Raw genomic sequence first — 23,203 nt, 5'->3', positions numbered from 1 at the left:
ATTTTTGCAACTCGTCATAGTTAACTTTTAGCATAAGCAAAGTCCATTCTTCCGGCATGGACAGCAGCTTAACAATATGGCTGTGCGCATGTGTTTTAGCTCCTTCAATAATTAACAGCTGTACTGTCACAGGTGTGCGGTTTGGGGGTGTGGCCCTGTTTTGGCCCTGTTTTCAGCTTCGACGATGACCGAGAGGATTGGAGATGAGGATTTTAACGATCTGTCTACGCATATTTTTCAAGGGCCCTTATAGTGAAAGTTTATGAGGCCCCTGATGTTGACTTAGAAATGGCAGGGACTTTTCACAGTGTTTTCTAGGCGCATCAAGGTAGCTAGGGTGAGTCTGAACAGGACAGGAAAAGAAGCTCGTCGTGCAAAATAAAAGTCACACGTTTGATAAAATAGGAAGGAGGCGAAGCCAAATAGCCTCAGAATTATTCAAATGAATTAGCCTTTTTTAAATACTGTAATCAAACATTGTATTTCATCATTACTTTTTATTTTTAACTCGAAATTTTTTATTTTTTTTTAATCTCAATAAAGACAGACAAAAGTCAGAATACTGCCGCAAATACAGGAAACATAAATCGACAATAAAATAATATGAAACGATGTTATCGACAGGAACTTCTCAGTTGGGTGGTCAAATCTAACATACAATCCACCTCCTACACACGAGGCCCTTGTTTTGAAGGCGCTAACCGGAAGACGTGTCGGTAGTTCTATGCAGCTGCACGCGCAGGTTCAACAGCTCGCTCGCACTCTTCACAGCGACTCGGCAGAGGCGAAAGGGGGAACGTTTGTGGACACTTGACAGCTTTCAGAGACTGCTATGACATCTCGCAGGTAAAGTCGAGTGTGTTCGTTTTTTAAAACTGTCACTTACCGCTCCGTGATATTTAACAGCCTGTCTACTCCGCGCGAGCGGCCACAGACTGTACGCGCGAGACTGAACTAAAGCTGCCAGCAAAAGAAAGCAGGGGCGCCTCAACTTTTTTCGTGCTACGGGACCTTCTGCAACACACGCACTTGACGCCTCATATCCTACATTTCTCCCAAAAAGAATCTCCATTATACGTTTGCAGTGTCAATTGTGAATTTGCACACGAGTTTATATAACTCGTCTCTGCTTGAAGTAATGGTGGAAGCAAAAGGTGGTGGCGACGTGGAAAGCTTTGATAAACACATTAGCCGCTGCAAAGTGAAATAACGGTGGAATCAAATCAACCTCAGGCTGCTCTGGTTGTCATGTTTTTAACTGTCATTTGCATTGCGTGCGCGTGCAACGTTATTTGTCAGCGGTGTGATTTTGTTCCTGAGCTGTAAGTCAGACCGATATGAACTCGTTACACTTGTTTGTGTTGATGCAGCGCACACGTTTAGTCCTCACCGGTCTGGTCCAGTGGAGTGAGCTGTGTCTGTCTCTGTCTCTGTCTCTCACAGGGCAGGACATTGACTTACAGCTTCCTGTCAATCAGAGAGCCATTAAAGTAAATGTATAGCACATCTCAAAAAGGGCTCTTTAAGTAAAACCCCAGAAAAAGAAAACAAATGAAATTTATATATGAGAATATTATCTGTATTATCTATACCAGGTCTCCACATAATGTATTGTCAAGAACCGCAAAAACAATTGTGAGTGAAATTAGTCACTGGAGCTTAAAATCAATAACTATAAAACACCAGAAACTACATGATAATAGTAGAACAAAGTCAATACTAATACCAAATGCATACCTGTAGTAATAAAATATATAATCACAAATTTTAAATTCAGGACTGCTTATTATTATTGTGTACAGTGTGTATATTCTCCTACTTATTATGCACACTAGTAATGATTTGTAGTTCTCTCTGAAACAGTGACCGGCTTAGCTTCTGTGTGGAATTAAGAGCTATGCTGAACGCCGTCAACATGACTGTATGTAGCAGTTATTTAGATTTTGCATTATTGATTTATATAACGTGAGTTTAGGTGGTCTACAGTACACACAGTAAGCTGATATTATCGTGCAGCGAGTACGACTTCTAACGACCCAACTTGCTTTGTTTTGTTCTGGGTTGTTTGGTGAAATGTTGCATAGCTCGCCGTTCGCTCGCGTTCTGTCTAAGCTCTGAGTGTAACAACCGTTCTTCCTGCTGCACATTCTACGCAAGGTGACCTCTGAAATGTTGACTCAAGCACTCGGCTCGTCTCTCGACCATTATGACTGTTGTGGACTCAAGGAAAATGCAATGTTGGCAAAAATCGGGGAGTTTATAGTTGATACAGAAAGCCTCCCGCTGTGTGTATATATATATATATATATGTGGGTGGAAAGGACCGCAGATGTGTGGCTACAGCAAGGGTGTTTGACGTGTGGCTGTCGAGGCCTGGAGGCCTTTGGGCGGTAAAGATGCGATGGTGAAATAAGGGTGCAGACTAAGGCCAGTCGACTGTTTTTACAGAATCCAACTCTTTACTTCTCCTCTGACAGAACCAGAATTCTGGCTGTTCTATGACAATAGAATCTAGCTGGATAGGGCTTAGAGGAGACCGTGGTGCATCGAGGTGAGCTTGGAAACGGTAACGCTGCTACGCTGGCTAGTTGCAACACACAACCTTTATATACATCGACCATTGCATCGCTTGTGTGCTTCCTGGTTCACCTTACGAGGACGTATACCTGTACTATTTAGTTTATAGTGGTGCTACCGAGTGTGGCTCAACTTTGCATGAGCGATCAAGTAAAACCTGAACCCTGGTGAACTTGCTTTTCACTTCCAAGTACTTGCGTGTGGTTCCACCGGTGAGTTGTCACCAGATATGATCGGTTGTGACGGACTGTGAAAATAAGAACTATTGGTGCCACCAATCGTGGACATTTTTTCAGACATTCGTGACGTCTTTCTCAGACATTTACAAGAAACACTTGTGAGTTGACAGAGGGCCAAGCGTTCAGTTGCCCCCGGGAAGGGGGGGGAGGGGGGGGCAGCCAGCGATAGCAGGGTAACACTGGGACAGAGTTATTAAAAGCTGTTTGTAATCGTAGCGTCTGACTGTTTGCTCGTTCTGCGCTTCCTGAGCTGAAACACCACAGCGGAACAATGCCATCTCGATCAGACAGACCTGCTCTGCTGTTGACGATGGCATCACTCACACTCCCCATTCAGGAAGGGTTGTAGTTCATCACACCAACTGGGTGGGCGGTGGGGGGGTGGGGTGGGGGGGGCTGGAGTTTCCACGTGCTTTGACATTATTGTCTCTGCAGGGAAGAGCTGCAGTGGTTCACTTCTGACACCGTTCCTCATTGTGATCGTGCCATCGACCTGTTGCTGTTGCCGTGATTAAGCGCGGCGATGAGTTCAAGTACAACTGTTCCAAATTTTTCTTTATTTTTTTTTAAATTCCAGCGAGTCGATGGTGTGTTAGTATTACACGCTTTCCGCTATTGGAAAGCACCTCTGGCCCCCTTTTGTTTAAAGAGGAGACCTCGTCTGTCACTGGAGCTCATTTGAGCGGCTGAGAGCAGTGAGTCAGTTTTTGTCGATAAGCCGACAGGAAAACAACAGAACATGTGGAGGAATAAGATAGCGCCGCACACGTTTCCAGGAGCGCTCTGAGCCCACTGTTTTCCAGAACAATGAAGACTCTGCTCCACATGCGTATAATCCTTAAGTGTGCAGTTGGATGCTTTTAAAAGTGTTATTCTAGGTGTTTGTCAAAGAGCTGATGTTTAACATACACCAGGCTTTTATTGAGTGGTGTTTAAATCAAATCTCGGGTTAATGGAGCCACACCGTCCGTTGTTTCTGGCTCTTCTCCGGTAACTGATGTGGTTTTGTAAATGTCACGATCGAGAAGTTTAGTTCTTTGGCCGGCGTGGAAAGAGGAACATCCAGCGGCTGATATGTACCGTTTGACTTCTCTTCACCAGCCACTGATGTGAACAGGCTAGTGTGTTACAGGAAAGAGGTACTTTGCCTAAAATAGGATCTGTTGTTTGATATCTCTCTCCATCACTTTCAATGGTCCAAAAAACCCCCCACCAGATCTTCATTCTCTGATGAGGTGAAACTACATTCAAACTAGCTTGCTCTTTATAGATTTGCATAGTGAAATGCTTTGCGGAAAATCTTGGTATCGTCGCACGTTTTGCTTTCAATAACAAGATTGCGATCGGTGTCATTGGATTGGAAACTGGACTCGACGCCTAACTGAGCCGCTTCTGTGACAAATAGTTCAAATAGTTCCATTAAGACGCTCATTTGGAAAGATCTGTGAGTGGAAAAAAAAGAGAGAGAGAGAGAGAGAGAGCACATAAAACCTTAGTCATCATGTTTAAAAAAAAAAGAAGAAGAAAATATGACACTATGAAACATTAGTTTAATTTCTGCCTGTTGTTATTATTTAATCCAAATTGAAAAGGGGATTATTCCATTGTTTTAATCTTTTGCTCCCTGATGCATTTTTATACAGAAGTCTGCAAATAATTTCAGAGTGTCGTATTAAAGAGTGTCGTATTAAAGAGTGTCTTATTAAAGAGTGTTGTATTAAAGAGTGTCGTATTAAAGAGTGTCAGTGATACATTGTTAGTTTTGTGTATTAACCCGTTTCTGCTCCCCAGAAAGTTCCATTTCCATGTTATCTGTTTAAAAAAAAAAAAAAGGTTTGATGTATCTGTGAAAAAAAACCATTGTAGTTATTTATTAACCATTAATGCCTGGAGCCACTTTTACTCTTTGTTTGACGAGCACTGTTTATTCCATGTAAATACAAAGAGCCACAAACTATGGAGGCCCTGTGCTAATAGCTTTTTTCTTTGCATGATTAAAGAACTGCTAATAGCTTTTTTCTTTGCATGATTAAAGAACTGCCTAACTAACCTGAAAGCTTCTAACCATTTGTCATATATATATATATATATATATATATATATATATATATATATATATATATGGAAGTGTTTGAAAGCAAACTGCATGCGCAGCGATTGTCAATTAGCCAATTCTGCTAAGCCGACTGCCTGGTGCTACACAGAGAAATGAAGCATCCAGTGAATAGGTGGGGTGGGGGGGGGGGGGGGGGGGGGGGGGTTGGTGCGAGTTTTGCACCTCATGTAAATACCCCGGATCATCAGCTGGGCTATAAATATCTGCGACATTACCAAAATCCACCCCCCCTCCGGGCTTGTCTGCGACCAATATAGCTCGAGCGGAGGCTTTCATGCTGCGCTGCGGCTACTAAGTATATCACCTTTTTGTCAGCGGGCCTAGACGGCCGCGCTTTAAATAGCCCGACCGGGGCTATATTGAAGCGGAGACGTTATGTAAGAGGACAGAGCGGTGGCTGGATGATGCACGCTGGGCCTGTTTCCCCTCAACCAGCCCCAAGGCCTCACCTGCGTCTCCCAGCTGCCTACATTCAGCGTGTTGTCTCCTTTCCTGTCAACGTCTCGTCAGATAAAGCCCGGCTGCTTGAAACCTTGTTCTCTTTTGTCTTGTCTCTCTCTCTCTCTCTCTCGCTCGCTCACTGCCCAAGGCCAGATACAGGGAAATGGGGCGCCTGGTGGTTGTCAAAGGGAATCCTATTCTTGGAAAGCCCTGAGTCACTCCGGCTCCCGCAGTCATGATCTGAGGAGGGGGAGGGGGAGGATGAGGATGAGGACGTGGTTTTATAGGAAGGCCATGCTGCTGAAGACTCTACAGGACGACACAGAGAAACCCTTTTCAGTTGGATTCAAAGGCTTCAGGTCATATTAGCCAATGGTGGGTGTTTATTAATAAGACATTTGCAAGCTCTTTATCGCCGGTTCCCAATAAGCAAGTCGGGTTTTCCAAGCATTTCCTGTCCAGTGACGGCCTCGACGTCTTATCATTAAATGCAGCGAAAGAGAAAGGCCAAACGCACGTAGAGGCTTCCAGGAAGTCTATCAAGAGCCTTGCAGCCTGGATTGACTTTTTGAGAATGTTGGGTTCCATAATTGAAAAAAAATGCGATTTCTTGTTTGATCTGCTTTGTACAAAGGACAGCGCTGGAATCGGAGCCAAAAATCTCAACAAAAAAAAGTTTGTGGACTCCTCTTAAGGATGTATTTCACCAATAATGAGTAACCTTTGTTCAGATGTTCAAATGCAGTTAATCAAGCTGTGCCTGTGCTCTCAGATAGGCTCAGCACTGTGGTCATTGTGAGGTCGTTGGACATTACACTGGAGTCTAATACTGCCATGCTTTTGTTCCCTGCATCTATATTCCAACTCATCTGCAAGCTGCAACATTAATAGCCTAATGGCATACTGCTGAATTGGCTGGATTGAGAGGTGGGGGGGGGGGATTTAGCTTGGCGAGAGCTAACTATGATCCGGTGTAACTACGCCATGCACGATTAGGTGTAATCTCCAGGCACGGGCAGCGCAGCTGTTGCATTTAGCCTCTGACAAGATAGCGGGGACCTCGTAGCTGGCCCGGTCTGCTCCGTGTCGCAGCCAGAGAAAGCTCCGGTAGCTTTCGGATCACAGAGCGAGGGGGTGGGGGTGGGGGGGGGGTTTGGAGCTAAGCCGTCAGGCTGCCGTTTTAGAGGAGGGGCGAGTAGGTGAGGCTAAAGGGGAGGAGAGGAGAGGAGAGGAGAGGAGGGGAGGGGAGAGCGGGAGGGTGGCTGGACCAGTCCGCCGGCGCCCCCCCCCCCGGTCACGTTCGTCTGAGGTGGGACAGGAGGGAATGCGGGGGGGGGGGGGGACACTGATAGCGCTGATGGGTGCTGGTATCGGGCCTCACGCTCCTCCAAATCCCAGATTAAAAGGTTCCCGCCCCCTTGCTCTCCCTCCTGTACACTCTCTCTCTCTCTCTCTCTCTCTCTCTCTCTCTCTCTCTCTCTCTCTCTCTCTCTCTCTCTCTCTCTCTCTCTCTAACACTCCTACAAAGCCCCACCCCCCTCTACTTCTGTCTTTTCTCTTACTGTCTCTGTCTCACTCTATCTAACCCAGTAACCCCCCCCCCCCCCCCCCCCGTCTCTATGCCTTACGTCTCTCTATCTCCCTCGCTCCCTCCTGGCCTCTCTTGTGTAACAGGGCCCAGTGCTGGATTACTGAGCTCTGAGGCTGCTGAAGTGTTCTGTGTCCAGACTTCCACCACAATGGTGAGGGTAGGGCGCGAGCGAGACCAGTCGACGTCGGCGTATTGTTCTGCTTTTTCGACAGCCCTCACACTCCTGCTGTATATTGAATGCACCTAATCCAGTGCAGAAGTGTCTGTGTGTGTGTGTGTGTGTGTGTGTGTGTGTGTGTGTGTGTTCATAATGCACAGTGCTTTGTGCGTGTGTGTGTGTGTTGCTGTTAAGGTGGGCGTTCCAGGATGTGTGGTTACAAAGGAGCTAGGGGTATGCTGTAATTAAGAAGGCTGAAAGGGTTGTCTGCGTGCAAAGACACCCTGGTGGGTGGTGGTGGTGGTGGGGGGTGGGGGGGGTACTTGCTGCCGTTGTGCGTTTGAAGCATTGCTTCAGTGTTTGCTCCCCGGTTCCGGCCCGTCTCCACTGGTTTTCGAAAATTTGACGAGTGACAGCAGCGCCGTGATGAGGGATTAGTTATGGATTAGTGACATAAGGCATTTTTGCCCCACTGCTATTATTTTTCCGTTCGAATCTGTGTAGGATTTTAAAAAACAAAACAAAAAAAAAAACAATACCAGGAGCAATCTGTCCACCAGCTGACAAGCCATGACTTGTCAGCTGGCTCCTCAGTCCAGGAACCTAAATGAGGCCAGTTTTGAGTTTTATTGTAATAAGAGCGCCGTGACAAGTGGAAAAATACAGTCAAATAAAGGAGAAAATGCCCGATGGCTTGTTGGCACCGCAGCACTCCCCTGAGCAAGGCACTAATCGTGTTAACGAGGTTAACGAGGGTTGGCTATTGGTCAGGAAAAACAAAATCAAAATAAGTTCAAGTAAGTTCTCAAAACAGCGAAGTCACTTTTATATATGAATCCCAATATTGATCCATGTTTGTGTATGTTATGTGTTTAATAAAAGAAATGCACCAGGATCACATTGTTTAAGTCCTCTGGATTATATAGTTCACACTTTCTTTCCGTCCCTGTGATGTCATTTCCTGTCTGTGGCTCCCTGCCAGACTTCCAGGGATATTTCCATTGTAACAGGGAGGGCATTGTCCAAGTCGCCCTCCGCTCTTCCATGTTTTTTAGGACTAATCCCCTCGTAATCGGTTAGTATTTATCATTTTGTAAAGTTCCACCTATAAGCCGCTCCCTGGGATCGCGGAATGAGAGAAAGCGCAGCAGATCGGGTTTGCCCCCTGCTGAGGATAAGGGGGTCAGGGGCAGTCTGGGTCAGATCTCTGGTCTAGTCGAGACTCGCACGGCTGGACGGATATTTGCATCTATTTGGCTTTTAATTTAACGCTGAGCTAATCCTGTGGTTAACCTCCAACAATAGAGGATCCTGGACGGCCACAGCGGCGGTGTAACTTCTAACACGTATCATGTATCACTCCCTCCTGTACGAACCCCGTCACACGTTTAGCACCCTCATGCAGCGCCTCTTGTCTCTCGCCTCACCCGTCTCTTCTTTCACTCGTCTCCCGTTTCCTCTCGTGTCATAGAAACAGGTCAGGTGATTGACAAGCAGGCAGCGTCACTTTGATTCATCCGTTGAAGGCAAAAAACGGAGACGGGATGTCTTGACATTTGTGTTCAGCTACCAAAAAGGCAATTTCAAGCTTCTTCTTTTTTTTTTTTTCCAATTTAGTGGTAGTAAATGTCCCTGAATGAAACTCCAACATTGAACAATGAGAATGTCAGGCTTAGATGTCCTCGTTACGCAGTGGGAATATTGATGTTTTTTGGTGTTTATATGACTTATTGGAGGACATCGATATGAACTGAGATTCAGACCTTTTTGCAGCCACTACAACAGTATTCCGCCCCGGCGTTCGCCCGCTCTGAAGTGACACAAGATCTGCTGAGCGGACGCATGGGTCTTATTTTTATCTCACCGTCATGGGTTTGTGTCATACAGCGTACGAGGAGAGAAGCGCCTAAATGCTCGCCCACTGTTGAAGCTTTTCCGATATTATCTCCTCGGCAATGGGCTTCATGAAGGCGCTATTGTGTCACCATCTGCCTGCTCTCCGCTGGATTATATTAATCAATAATAAGCCTTTTGTAATGCGCCGGGGGTGCTGGTGAAAGGCTATGATTTAGGATGTGAAATGCACGATTTTCCATGACTCATTTTGGTCTATATGTCACAATCCTAAAACAGGTTTTTTTCCCCCCTTCTTGTTGAATCATTGACATTTAAACGTGCATTTGTCTTTCCAAGGAAAAAGTCAAGAGAAGCAACTAAAGGTTGTTATTTTTGAAAAATCTATCAGGTGACTCATTTTCAACTCATCCAACACTTTTTATTTCATTTTCTGATTATTTTTATTTAACCTTTTTTCATCCAGGATAATCCCATCGAGATTCTGTAGTAATCTACATATTTTCATAATGCACCTCAATGCCTGGGCTGTACTCTAACTGCCTATGATGAATTCTACTGTAGAGTCTACACCCAAACATTCTTATTATAAGCCTGACTTAAAAAAACCAACTCATTAGTAGAATAAAACAGGTCATCTTGAGGAGAGATTTTTTAAAAAAAACTTAATAATTCGACTAACTTCGTTGGACAGCGTAGTCTGAAGACACAACGGAGGAAGACGGTCTGGAGGAGATTCGTCTCTGCAGTCCAGCTTTGAAAGACAACTCGGCGGCGAACCAGCTGGCGTAGATCCAGAGCGTTGTCTTTAAAACGTTGGTGTGATGCTAATGTGAAAATCCTTTCTGTATTTCATGGGGGTGACCGTGTGGAGAGCAGGGCCGCCTTTCAATCAGAGGGTTGGCGGTTCGATCCCCGGCTTTTGCTCTACTAGTCTCATGTCAATGTGTCCTTGAGCAAGACACTTAACCCCAAAATTGCTGCGTCTACGGTGTGTAGATAGATACTGAATTGTAAGTCGCTTTGGATAAAAGCGTCTGCTAAATGACTGTAATGTACTGTATTTCTTATTTTTATTGCACGTTTTTGTTCTGTCGCCACTGATGCACCACTTCCTGTACACTGTACGTGTTCCTTGGCGCACCGACGGGGGCCCCCGGGTGGCTAATGGTGCGTCGGATTAGCCAGCAATGGCACACAGTAGTTAGGGAGGTTTAACCCAATGATCCCTGCTTAAACATGAGCTTTAAATCCACACAGCTGAGGTCCAGCCATCCACCGGGGCTGCTGTAACCTACTCACTGCTTCCTCAACACGAACGCACTTATTCTCCCTTTTTTAACACAGTCTCAAAGGGACTATGGTTTGGTTTTTGGATAAGTGGCGCTGTCAAAACACTCCAAGTGAGAGTGCACAACCCAGATAATCGGTCGACATACCTGAGAAGTGGATGGGATAAATATTTGCCTACTGGGGTTTTGCAACAGAGGAAGTAACATGTAATCATTAGCTTTGGCTTTTGCAGTACTGTAAACCAGAGTGTTCTTCCCTCTCGCACCAGGACAACACAGTTTATACGTGATCACTTGATTCCTAAACGCGTGCTTTACTTCAAAGGTGCACTTTGTACTAACGCGCCACCAGAATCGTGGTTACAGATGTTCTTCAGGAGTAACAGCATTGATGTCGTGGGATAACTTTCTTTCTTTTTTTTTCTTCATACGAGTCACTTTTTGCAGCAGTGCGCTAGTCAGACCGGCGTTCACCATGCATTAGTTCATGCTAAAGTGCTATTGAGGAGCACTCCATTTATTTATTGATGACGTTTTACTCTTAAGCGTCAACAGCGGCATGCAGCCGATGTGAGCCCTGAGATATAATTTATTACACATTAAAAGTAACCGGCTTTCAAATTCTTGGTAGATGATGAGATTATGGAAAACGTTTAAAGAAAGACAAAAAGATGAACGTTGTCGTCGTTCTATTGCAAAGAAAGTGATTCAGCAGAAATGACTAAACCAGCCGTGAACACGCAACAGTAAATTGCCTTAAGTACCTCAGCTATTTTTCTTCCTCGGTCTTTGGGCCGAAACCTCGAACCGTGTTCATGAAATCCAGCGTTGTGAGCCGATCAGATGTAACGGAGGTACACTCCCCCTCTTGAGAATCTAGGGCAAGTCTCAGGACTAGCTAATTAGGGTGCGCTAAGTGAAACTGACAGGCAAAGGCCAGTTAGAGCTGTGCAAGTTCTGCTCTTGCATAGAGCCGAGACTTGTGTAAAAGGGGACACGCTTCTTACAGCGTCGGCCCGACATGAATGTGAACAACCTCAAATTGAAGCTGAATGTGGGAACTTAAACTTAGTCATCGAGTCATTTAAAGTTCGATGAACTGGAGTCCAGAGCCAAACAAATAGTGTGTCGCCGTCCAAATACTTTATTCTGTATTGTTATCGATTCATCTAATGTCTCCATCTACACTGAAGTAAAGCCAGTTTTACACGACACATATGAAAGATGACACATGTCATCCGTCACGACGGCTGCTTATGAAAATATGTCAAATCAGTCTTGCAGGTCTTTTACATAAGATAGCTCAACGATGTAAAACTGGCATTAAACAAAAGAAATGACTCTTTTAAACTCAGATCTATTGTGTTGGGGTCGGTTTAGTCTCGACAGGAAAAGAAAGATGGCGGGCGACGGGAGACAGATTGTATACATTCTTCCAACACGGGGACACATGGATCATTTTGGCAATTTTTTATTTTTTTTAGGTGGTTCCACCCCAACATCACCGGAATCGAGGCAGAGCAGCTCCTGTTGACCCGGGGCGTCCACGGCAGTTTCCTGGCCCGACCAAGCAAGAGCAATCCGGGGGATTTCACCCTCTCTGTCAGGTGAGGCCTCACCTAACGCTCCCTTTCGCTTCCTTTATTCCAGTCTTCTTCTTGTTGTCGTCCGATCCTCTGTTGTTCTCAGTCTGAGGATGAGGAGCGACCGGCGCTGCTTCGGCAGAAGTGGGGAAGAGTGCGAGGCCTCGGAGTCGGTGAGGTTTCCTACCCCGCGGCTCAAGCGAGTGACGTAACGTTTAAATAGATGCGGTTCGAAACAGAAGTTGTTGTGCGCCAGTGTTTCAAGGGACGTGTTGGATAGCGGATCTGGAATATGCGATTTGGTAACGTCGTGACACAAATTGGCCAGAAAATCATAAATCGGGCGGCGGGGTGGCACTGAGGTGAGTAAAAGCACAGCCGGGTGCCATTCACGTCCTCAAACGTATTTCTCTCATCTCTATAATTTCCAGCCCCGGTGTGTTGCAGCAAATGTGGAATTTCTGGTAAGTAGGAGGACCTGGGCACTGCATGCTGTGGTGATTACGGAGAGAGCAGGAAACCAACTGAGATAGAAGAAGAGGGAGTTTGAAGAGTGGCACTTCCCTGACAACGGAAGCTTTTAAGAGATACATCACTCCAGCCAAGGGCCTGGAAGAAAGCCCAAACACATTTGTTACTCTGTGACTGTAGCCGCGGCTGGCATGGGCAGGGAGAGGCTGTTTGTGAGAGAGTGTGTGTGTGTGTGTGTGTGTGTGTGTGTGTGTGTGTGTGTGCGTGTGCGTGTGTGTGTGTTTGTAAAAGAAACGGTGACACAAAAAAGGAAAAGGAAACAGTGAAGTTCGACCGGCAGCTGCTAGCTTTTAAATAATGTTAAAGAGTGAGGGACCTGTTAATGCTTTGACCTTCACTGCCTGTGTGTGTGTGTGTGTGTGTGTGTGTGTGTGTGTGTGTGTGTGTGTGTGTGTGTGTGTGTGTGTGTGTGTCGTAAATCTGACACACACACACACACACACACACACACACACACACACACACACACACACACCTACACCGCAGGAAGGTTGGTGGGGTCGGTTCCAGCCACAGTTTGTGCCCGTGACGGACTTAAACACACACACACACACACACACACACACACACACACACACACACACACAGGTCAAGTGGCTGGCGTGCAGAGCCTCACCACCTGCTGGAGAAGGTAGGTCACATTGAGCTAAGAGGAAGGAGGAGGCACGTAGATTTGATATTAAAGAGAAGTCAGAAATAACACAACTGGGAGACGATGTTCCTCTTACAAATGAAAAGTATAATTCATAATTCAAGTAATGAGATGTACCCATGCTCAGTGCAGTCCACTCAGGGGCAGGTTTGGTATGACCGCGGTGACTAATGTGAGCTAAAGTTAGCAGGATAGATATTGTTGTTCAAATGACATTTTCGTTGATATTAGAACAAACGGCCAACATAAACTTATGCCCCTCTAAACTCAAACCTAAACACTGTAACCTCCAAACTGTAAAAGTGACATAGATCAACTCAACCTGGAGCTATCGGCAAACCAACGTGTTCTACAGCTCCGCCATCAGTGCAAAATAGAAATGGTACCAAAGTGTAAATTCTATGAATATGTCATACAATTCTATAGCCTAATCTCTTTTTGATCTTTTCTAATCAAATGTTCAGGGGCTTTGGCTTTGGAGGCTTTTCACCGGTTGTGCTGCGACAAATACAGTCTGTGAAATGTAGGAAATATTGGAACATACGGAAGATAATTACTCAATTATTCTGTATCTACAGAAGCTATTCTTAGCTCGCATATCCTGCTTTCTAACTCGATCTCTATTACACGCACACACACACACACACACACACACACACACACACACACAGTGTCTTATCAGAGCAGAGGAGAGGCTAATTAGCCAGTCATTAGCCAGGTTTCATCTTACCGAGGCCATTATGAGCGCGATGGCCGCTGTGAATGTTCAGATTGTAATGGACGCTGAGGGAGTCTGTTGTCCGTTTCCCCCCCCCCCCCCCCTCTCTCTCTCTCCGCTCGTCTTATCTGCCTCTCTCTGCCTCTCCTCTTTTCTTATCTCCACCACCTCCTCTCTTCTTCTCCGCTCCACGAGGTGAAGGGGAAGAAGGAGGGGTCGGACGGAAAAGCGAACTGAAGGCAGAGATGCTAATGAGAGCTTTTTGAGGGGTTTTGAAAATGTAATCAATTCAGAGTTTCATAAAACTAAAAATAAAAAGGAGAAAGTTTGAAGCAGAAGAAGTTTTGACCAGAATTTATATCCAAGTCCAACTCCGTGCGGAGAGCAGTCTGGTCAAGTTCCCTCATTTTTCATGCTCTTTATTCACTCTAAAGACCCAGAGGAGACATTTTAAGGGGAATCTTAAGAGAGAATTTTCGCAGGGCAACTTACCACAGACAGCAAATGGATTTTCTCGTAGCCTCTGTATTATATAACGCCAGCTTGAGTTTACTTGGATACATAAAACATTTCACGGTCATTATTGTGAATGCTAGTCCATGAGTGTTGACCGTATTTGAGCTACCTCTTCCACAAGCCTTCATTAGCATGTTCCAACATATTCTGAATTCATATGTTGAATGTGAACATTCTAACGTCGTAGTTCCAGAACCGTGACGCGAGCCCACTGGAGATCCGTAGGTCAACCATGCATCTATGACGTTCAAAGGTGTGCGTCAGTGTTTTTCTAAGTAGGCTAGCTGATAACAAATATCTTTGTATTTGTGATGCACAAAGACAGCATTAGGATACAGAAGCTCTTCCTCCGTCTACTCCCCTCTTGAGGGACAATCCATTCATGTTTTAAACTCCTTCCTCTGTGTCTGATTCCCCACATCCAACTTCCACATTCTTGATAATACCGCTCGGGGGGGGGGGGGGGAACTTTCAAGAATACATTCCAAATGTCACATAAGTGTGTTCATACAGCCAACAACAGCTGTTATGTGACTAGCTGCCAATAGCAGTTAAGTAGCAGAGCTAATCTGGGGTTTGTTGTTTTCGACCGAACCTCCCCAATCGGCACGATACGAAGCTGTCGTGCAGCAGTTTAACCCCATGACGCCTGTCGTCGTCATTTTCGATGGCGCCCAAAAGATCCCCCCCCCCCGCTTGTCTGAATATTGCACACGCCTCGTGGCTCAAATTGCCTAACCTTCAGAAAGTGAGCCCAGTGAGTCGAGGTATGATGCGTTTGGTGTTACGCCTCAGGGTAAGCTCTTGAGACACGGAGCACATTTACCTGATGGAGCGGCTCACATTTGATATCAGACTTGGACACGCCTCCTTTAGGATTTGGGTTAAAAACCGGTGAAGTCGTCTGTAGAGGCGCTAAAAAGGGGGAATTGAAATAGAGAGAAAACTTCATCGCCCTCAACAATATTGCTCGATATATAGCTTCAGGGCAAAGCAAGCAATAATTTGTATATTCAGGGCCTAACTATTTGCATTCCCCAGTTGTCTCTCTCTCTGTGTGTGTGTGTGTGTGTGTGTGTGTGTGTGTGTGTGTGTGTGTGTGTGTGTGTGTGTGTGTGTGCCTCATCTTATCGCTGCATATAGTTAGTTTAGTCAGTCTGATCCAACGTTGCGTCTAGAATTCGTGGACGTTTTTTAACACTTAATCCTGCACACAGATGCGGTCCGTTAAGCTGCAGCTGAACGGCGGCGCTCCGTTCACACTGTGTGACGTTATTTATACGTTTTGTGCTTCTGCTCAGTCAGTCAGCCCCGCCACTGCGAACCACTCCACAGGATACTCGGGGGACAAAATTGTCTCGCGTGCGTCTGCTGCATTTGTCTTTCCAGTAAAGCAGGGCGCCGTCGTATCGTCGAAATAGATGCGTCGTAAAGAGAGTCTTAATTCCTAGGACGTACTGTATGTGTGCCCTTGGTATTCTTCTTCTTTTGCTAGGGCGTTGTTATCGGTGAATCCCACACATTGTTGTTCCTCATCGTCATACGGGATGTTGCTGAGAACAGGCACACCGATTTTGAAAATACAGAACTTCGGTCAGTGATGGGAAGTCGATTGTACTTCTCTTAGACGTATATTACCACAGTTTGGTGCCGAAGCCTCAACGGTGAAAAAGGTCTCAGGATCTTAGCGCTGGTGATGAAGTGGCTTTTGGATCCTACGCACCTGTCAGCAAGACTTTCTGCTTGTGCAAAGAAATGTTGTCTTAATTTCTTTGCTTGGATCCTCAGCCAGTTAATCTCCGACGTGAATTACATTACAGCCTTTGAATCTTTGAAGCTTGAATTTTGCGTAATGAATGGGATTAGATGGTTTCTGTCTCGTTTTAATTAAATGTGTGATAATGACTTGTAAACATCCGCCGCAATTTTGCTGAAGGAGGAGCCTGAATATGAGGCTACTGACACAGGAGGAATCAACAACAAGGGTTCTGAGTGAACGTCAATGAGACTACAAAACTATTTCCTGAATGAATGCACATAACCACAACAGGCGCTTTATCTTTGTGTATTTTTTGTATTATTTTTCATTAGCCATGGACTGCCACTGTGGCGTCAATGACTGTTGTGTGTGCCAGATAAAGCAGATGTGAACAGATGCGTTGAATTAGTTGGTTTTTTTTGGTGTGGGTTAGTAGGATAATAGATTGTGTCCTGATGAAGGACGCCATCTAATCGCAGTTCTGCCTCTTACTCTTCTTCACTAAAACATGGAGGACAAACCAGAAATCTGTCTTTTGAACTAGAAAGCTAGTGAGCCAGAGCTGAGCAGACATGATGCTGCCATATCATAATAAATCCATAAATGTTATCTGTCCAAAAGAGGCGGAGCAGGGAAGTGAATGAAAATCTAATATCGGACGCGTTTGGCTCATTCCAGAGTTAATGGTGTTAAACTCTGAGAGAGAGAAAAGGGGGCTTTGGTCCGAGAGTTGAGGAGGGGCCAGAGACCTGTGGCACCCTGCCAACAGCCAGAGAGAGAGAGAGAGAGAGAGAGAGAGAGAGAGAGAGAGAGAGAGAGAGAGAGAGAGAGAGAGAGAGAGAGCGCGAGCGAGCGAGAGAGAGAGAGAGAGAGAGAGAGAGCGAGAGCGAGCGAGCGAGAGCGAGCGAGCGAGAGCGAGCGAGAGCGAGAGAGAGAGATTACAGTATGTTGAGTGGGAAGAAGGAAAAGTGAAATTGAGAAAAGTGGTGGAGCGAAATATAACTTGAGCCATTTGATATGACCATTAGCTGATAATCAGTTTGCAGAGAGAGAGAGAGAGAGAGAAACTATTGTATTGACAAAGTTATATATATATACTGACTTCCTGTCAGTTTGTCGTTGGTGTGTCATCACACTCAATATGTTTACAGGATGTTTTGTTTGCCTTCGCTGAAGAAACACGTCGGACCAAAAAACAAGTACATTTAGCAATCGAGCTTGAGCCGCATCTCGTTCTTCACTTGCTTCCAGGCAACTATCTGTACAGAGTAGAACTGTGTGTGTGTGTGTGTGTGCGTGTGTGTGTGTGTGTGTGTGTGTGTGTGTGTGTGTGTGTGTGTGTGCGCGTGTGTCGGATTTGTGTGCATCTATTCGAACCAGTCGGAGGACTTTGAATATGCAAAGTGGAAGCCTACCAAATGTTTTCTGGCTTATCGGTCTTTGAGCTCGGCAGCTGCATGCATCTCTCTGTTGTATTATTCCGCAATCACGACGCAGCCTTCCTCCAAATACATTAGATGTGGAAACTACAGAGTATTAAGAAGAAGGGATGATCCCTTGTGAGAAGATTTGTTTTGTTTATAGAAGTCAAAGGGAAAAATATTTGGTGATAAAAATGGATCAGTGTTTTTAAATCACCGCGGCTTCGACGCCTTCCATTTTTCCGTCCTCTAGTAGCTTGTGGCTCATTTTATCATTCCAGCGTTGGCACAGTTACTCCTTTATATTTAACCGTTATCTCCTTTTTATTGTAATTATTTATACAGCGTGTTCAGCTTTGCAAGAAATGCTCCAGTATTGCAGGGAATTGATTGCGTCGCACACAAAGAGCACGGTAGATCAGTGTAAGAAAAGAGACGAGACGGAATGATGTCGCCACATCTGCAGATTATTCAACGTGCTTTTAAGAAAACGAGGTGCAAAGTTCTAAAAATGGGAGCAGATGGCCTGTTAAAGCTTGCCATTTTGTATTGTATATGAATTTATGCTCTGCGAGTACGTGTGGGCGACAAAGTGTGTACAGTACGGTCTTGATTTTGTATGCGTGAGCATGAGAACATGTGTGTGGGTGGCTGTTTGTGTGTGTGTGTGTGTGTGTGTGTGTGTGTGTGTTCACTGTTATCTGCAGGGTGCAAGTGAACAAGAGGAAAACACAAAGAGGAAAAATTCTGAGCGCTTCTTTCGGAGCGAGAGTCCACCTCTGTTTACTAACTTGAGTGAATGAATTCCCGCTGCGCTTCCTCCCACTCAGGCGCAGCGATGAGGTGACCCACATCAAGATCCAGAACTCGGGCGACTACTACGACCTGTACGGAGGCGAGAAGTTCGCCACGCTGGCCGAGCTGGTGCAGTACTACACCGAACAGCAGGATCTCCTGCGCGAGAGGAACGGCCATGTCATCGAGCTCAAGTACCCGCTTAACTGCAAGGACCCGACCTCCGAGAGGTAGCCGGCAAAACGCCGACAGCTCAGACGTGCGAAATGAGTTGACGTTTGATATTGTGCATCACATTTTAGCACCCTGAAGGCCGGTTTGAGATCTTGAGCAATAAAGGTCTGCAGGGAGAGCCACTACCAGAACAATACATGTACAGAAAGCAAACTTATTCTAACATCAGTTAAACATCCAGAACATTTTGTCACGATCGTACATTAACCCATAGGAACATCGCTATCTAGAGGCAGTAGGAAGTGATTGACCAACAAAAAACGAATCTAAAGTCAACGCCTCAGTATTTTCCTGCTATTTAAAGGGCAGTTACTTCGTATGTTAAGATTTGCCTTCATCATAGGAGGGTTCACAACAACATTTTTGCGTCAAACACCGAATTTCCTGTTTTTTTAAAATGTATTTTTATGCACCAATTTCTGGTGGAAATGTTTCTATTTAGGAGAAACACAGAATCCTCTGTCACACACGAGGATACTCACCCCACACAGTTGTTCTTCTTACAAAATGTGTCACTGATGAGTCAAGGAGTGCTGTTTTTATGCCTCGTGTGGACGGTGCACACACACCATCTCCTTGTGTGTGTGTGTGTGTGTGTGTGTGTGTGTGTGTGTGTGTGAGAGAGTCTGGTAGTGGGCTACTTCAAAGTTCGCGGGCCCGCTCCCCCGGTGGCGTTTTTTTTTTTTAAAGCTGATGTCTTCGCGCATTACTCACCGCCTCTCCGGCAGCGCCAGGCTGCAACCCCCGTCAGTACACAGCGAGCAAACGGACTGCCTTCCTCTTAAACTAAGGCTGCACCGAATAGTTCCAAGCTTTGAAGCTTCATTCATGACGCTGAGATTCAAATTCCAGTCCAATTTTTTTTTTTAAATCAACAACAAAAAAATCAAAAATGATCACTTGATCCATTGTAACTATAAAGATATTAGTCAGTGCAGCTTTAAACAAATTATTGAATTCTTTTATACATACAGTTTGGTTAGAATCAACAATTTTAGAAACTGAATTTGTAAATTGGCGTACATACAAACACACATCACCAGTTCACTGTTTAAGAGAAGGGGAATAGGAAAGAATCAGCCATTAGATTATTATCTATGTACCGATACATACATGTGTTCACACACACACACACACACACACACACACACACACACACACACACACACAGTTTGTAGGGATGATGCATTATTCTGTCCGCATGCATGAATAGTGGCAAATACCCAAATGCATTTTCAAACAACCTATGGCGCTGCTGTTTTTGTTTTTGCTCATAAAGTATCCACACGCTATCGTCCTTCTAGAGACAATACAAATGTTGGACAGTAGCTATACACTTCATCACACACACACGCACACACACACACGCACGCATCCTCTCATACTGAGCAGGTTATGTAAACCTTATATTTTTGTTTTTGTACACATCTGCACATTGCAATGTGTACATCTATGTTTCCATTTAGGTCTAAGAACAACTTGCGGTCTATGGTTCGTGTGGTTTCTCCATTCTACCTGCGTCTCTTGTCAGAGCCTCCTACACATTCTTGCTCACCACACATGCACACATGCAGGACGTTCATCTTACTGTAGCATCAGCGGCTGAGTGAGGCTGCAGCGACTTAAGAGACACTTTCGTTCTCGAGTAGGAGTGTACGCTCACGACGCACTTGCAGACGGACGTTATCTTAAACCCTAACGCGACAATATGGGACCTTTTCCCCTTAAGGCAGGAAGTGTACCGCTAATCCTCCCCCTCAGTTGGTCAAGTTTCCTTCTCAACTCTTGTTCCTTGTCTCAACAATTTGCCTGCTCTGCAACAGCATCTAGCTTCAGGCTGAGCTTCTCGATCTCTACATCGGCTTCACGGTGAGCTTCGGCTCATTGCTTGGCTGTCCTACCTGCGTTTTTGTCGGCCACACAGGCAGATGTTTTCAGCTAAAAAGCTTTTAAAAACCCAATGTGCTCAGCACCAATCATCAGACGGACGCAGTCAGAGAGCAGCTGGTAAACATAGTGAAGCGTTTAGCAGCTAAAGGGGCCAGATATTTCCCTCAGGACCTTTTTTAGAAACCAAAAACAGACCTAAAATCAGAACCGTTGGCCAGAAACATGACTCGTGTTTCGGGGGTTGGTGTGTTGTTACGTCAAAGTCCGTTCTCTCCCTCCTGGCCAGGTGGTACCATGGGCACCTGTCTGGACGAGATGCAGAGAAGCTGCTCACAGACAAAGGCAAAGCCGGTAGCTTCCTGGTACGGGAGAGCCAGAGTAAACCGGGCGACTTTGTTCTCTCGGTTCTCACCAACGAGGAGAAACACGAGAACGTGGACCGCAAGACCAAGGTCACCCACGTCATGATCCGCTTCCAGGTGAGATAACGCTCCCTCCCCTCTCAGAGTAACTCCGCAAACTTCAAGCAGGTCCTGGTGTGTTTATGCGCTCTAGGAACTCCTCAGACCAGCTGTTACTGTAGCTGGAACTGTTGATGTTTCCCTCCAGCAGGACGGTAAATACGACGTGGGTGGCGGCGAGAGGTTCGACACTCTGGCTGACCTGGTGGAGCACTACAAGAAGAACCCCATGGTGGAGAAAAGCGGCATCGTAGTGCACCTCAAACAGGTATGGAAGAGGACAAAAGCATCGGGTGTGATGATGATGACGGTGGTGGTTAATTCAAACCACATGAAAACACTATTTTCACACTTTTTAAATTCAGAACTTGTTTTTGCTCTGTCGGCTAATTCCATTTCCGTGTCCCAACGTGACGACGACGACGACAGCCCTTTAACGCCACGAGGATAAACGCAGCCAACATTGAGAACCGGGTACGAGAGCTCAACAAAGTAGCGGACAACTCTGAAAAACACAAACAAGGATTCTGGGAAGAATTTGAGGTATGTAGCCTCAGAAGTACCAGCGCCAGAATCTGAATTTTTTGAAATATCTGCAGGTCGGCTGTAGATGCTCTGCGTTCAACAGCTTTATTAAATGAAGTTCAGTGCTGGATGACACGAGTCAGTCATAACTGAGGAAAATGAGGAAATCACTCTTTTGATTTTGATGCCCTGGGAAGTTTTAATTCCAACTTTGATGGCATTGGAAACCGTATTTCCATAACAGTCAACTGTATTGAGGTGCGAATCATTTCCAATGAATTTAAATTACTTACTGCATCCTCACATGCATGACGTACACAATATTATGCGTCGATAGATGAGCCATTAACTGGTCTATCTGGCTTTGTATTTAGGGCGAATGACTGTTTGTGTTATTAGAGCTAAACGACTGTAGATAAATGCATCCAAAATGAATTAATGTAGAAGGTAAGAAAGGAGAGCTTTTGACAGTCCATGCTGAAACACTTTCTCTTAAGTCTGCAACCTGAACACTAGTACATGCAGTGTGTGTCTGCTCTCACACTCCAGGGTGACCCCTACTGCATTAAATGCCCATTACACTTTTCAAACACAGCATTTTAAATGAAGCAAAATGATGTTATGTAATTCATTGTTTCTCCAAACCAAAGCGCAATTGTGTGTTTCGTGTTCTTCTCAGTCGTCGTTGGTGCATTGCGGTATATCCTACTGAATTGCAGCCACCTGTTGATCAGGAATGTCGACTCCATAGGTCTGTATCCACATAAAAACGTCTTAACTTTCTAAACATTTTTTCCTTTGTCTTCAACTGCCAGGTACTTCAGCAGCAGGAGTGCAAGCTGCTGTATTCCCGGAAAGAAGGCCAGAAGCCAGAAAACAAGAGTAAAAACAGATACAAGAATATCCTCCCCTGTGAGTCACGCAGCAACCTGCCATTTCCTGTCTCTCCAACTTCCTGTGGAAAGAGTGACACAAATGTACATCAGACACCGTTAGAGGCCTCGGCAGAGCGTGGAGACGTCGCTTTGATAGCTCACAGCCTTATCGATTGACATTAGTTTGGAAAAAGAAAAGCAGAGGAAACATGTAGACATTTTGTCGTGCGTTATTGACAGTTTGACTTTGTGTTTTCAGTCGACACAACTCGGGTTGAGCTCCGGGAGATGGATCCAGATGTTCCTGGTTCAGACTACATCAATGCCAACTACATCAGAGTGAGTCTTCTCTTAGCAGCATGCAAGGCCATTCATCAACAACTGTAGATTACCAAAAGATGGCAGTAACGCACAATGTTCAGTAAACAGGCAAGACGGGTAACTAAATAATTGTCAACGGACAATAGTACCAAAGTTACACATACGGTAAAACAAACCACCTCTTTTAAAAGTAACAATTTAAAACCTTTTTGTTGTTGTTTTTGAATTGGTTATATTTTCGGTGAATGTGACTCGGCACTCAATGCGATGTACCGTTGCCCGTGCTGTACAGAGTATGCATGAAGAGGGGCGCCACGTGGACGAGGGCAAAGTCTTCATCGCCACCCAAGGGTGCCTACAGAATACGATCGTCGACTTCTGGAAGATGGTGTACCAGGAGAACACGCACGTCATCGTCATGACCACAAAGGAGCTAGAGCGAGGACGGGTGAGCAACTGGCGCTAACGCGCGTTATTATAGTTCATGTACATTATGTCGTACTAGAAAGGTCAATCAATGAAGTCAAAATGTTTCTATGCATTCTATTTTTCTCTCCCCAACTCCTTCATGTGTGCTTTCTCAAGCGTTTACTCTGTTGCACTCCGTACTCCACTGCTGTTGATTGCTTCTAATGCTGGAACTCAAGGGAACGCC

At 45.3% G+C, this 23,203-nt stretch overlaps 1 protein-coding gene across 2 annotated transcripts in view; it reads left to right on the top strand.

The window, feature by feature from the left end:
- Positions 1–759: 759 nt before the first annotated feature.
- The window catches only part of ptpn11b (protein tyrosine phosphatase non-receptor type 11b), a 31,071-nt gene continuing 8,627 nt past the window's right edge, over positions 760–23,203 (top strand). Inside the window, exons 1-9 of one of the 2 annotated variants that reach the window (XM_068733045.1) lie at positions 760–846; positions 11,752–11,874; positions 18,278–18,472; positions 20,653–20,845; positions 20,979–21,095; positions 21,257–21,370; positions 22,168–22,264; positions 22,487–22,566; positions 22,841–22,996. In XM_068733045.1, the coding sequence (XP_068589146.1) occupies positions 833–846; positions 11,752–11,874; positions 18,278–18,472; positions 20,653–20,845; positions 20,979–21,095; positions 21,257–21,370; positions 22,168–22,264; positions 22,487–22,566; positions 22,841–22,996 (1,089 nt within the window). In that variant the 5' untranslated portion in view covers positions 760–832. Of the gene's footprint in view, positions 847–11,751; positions 11,875–18,277; positions 18,473–20,652; positions 20,846–20,975; positions 21,096–21,256; positions 21,371–22,167; positions 22,265–22,486; positions 22,567–22,840; positions 22,997–23,203 lie in introns of both variants that reach the window. The other variant, XM_068733044.1, reaches the window with a different exon arrangement.

This window comes from Cebidichthys violaceus, unplaced genomic scaffold (assembly GCF_023349555.1).
Source record: "Cebidichthys violaceus isolate CVI_PGR_0920_01 unplaced genomic scaffold, fCebVio1.0.p SCAF_6, whole genome shotgun sequence".
NCBI classification, from domain to species: Eukaryota; Metazoa; Chordata; class Actinopteri; order Perciformes; family Stichaeidae; genus Cebidichthys; species Cebidichthys violaceus.
This window is presented reverse-complemented; position numbering and strand designations above follow the sequence as displayed.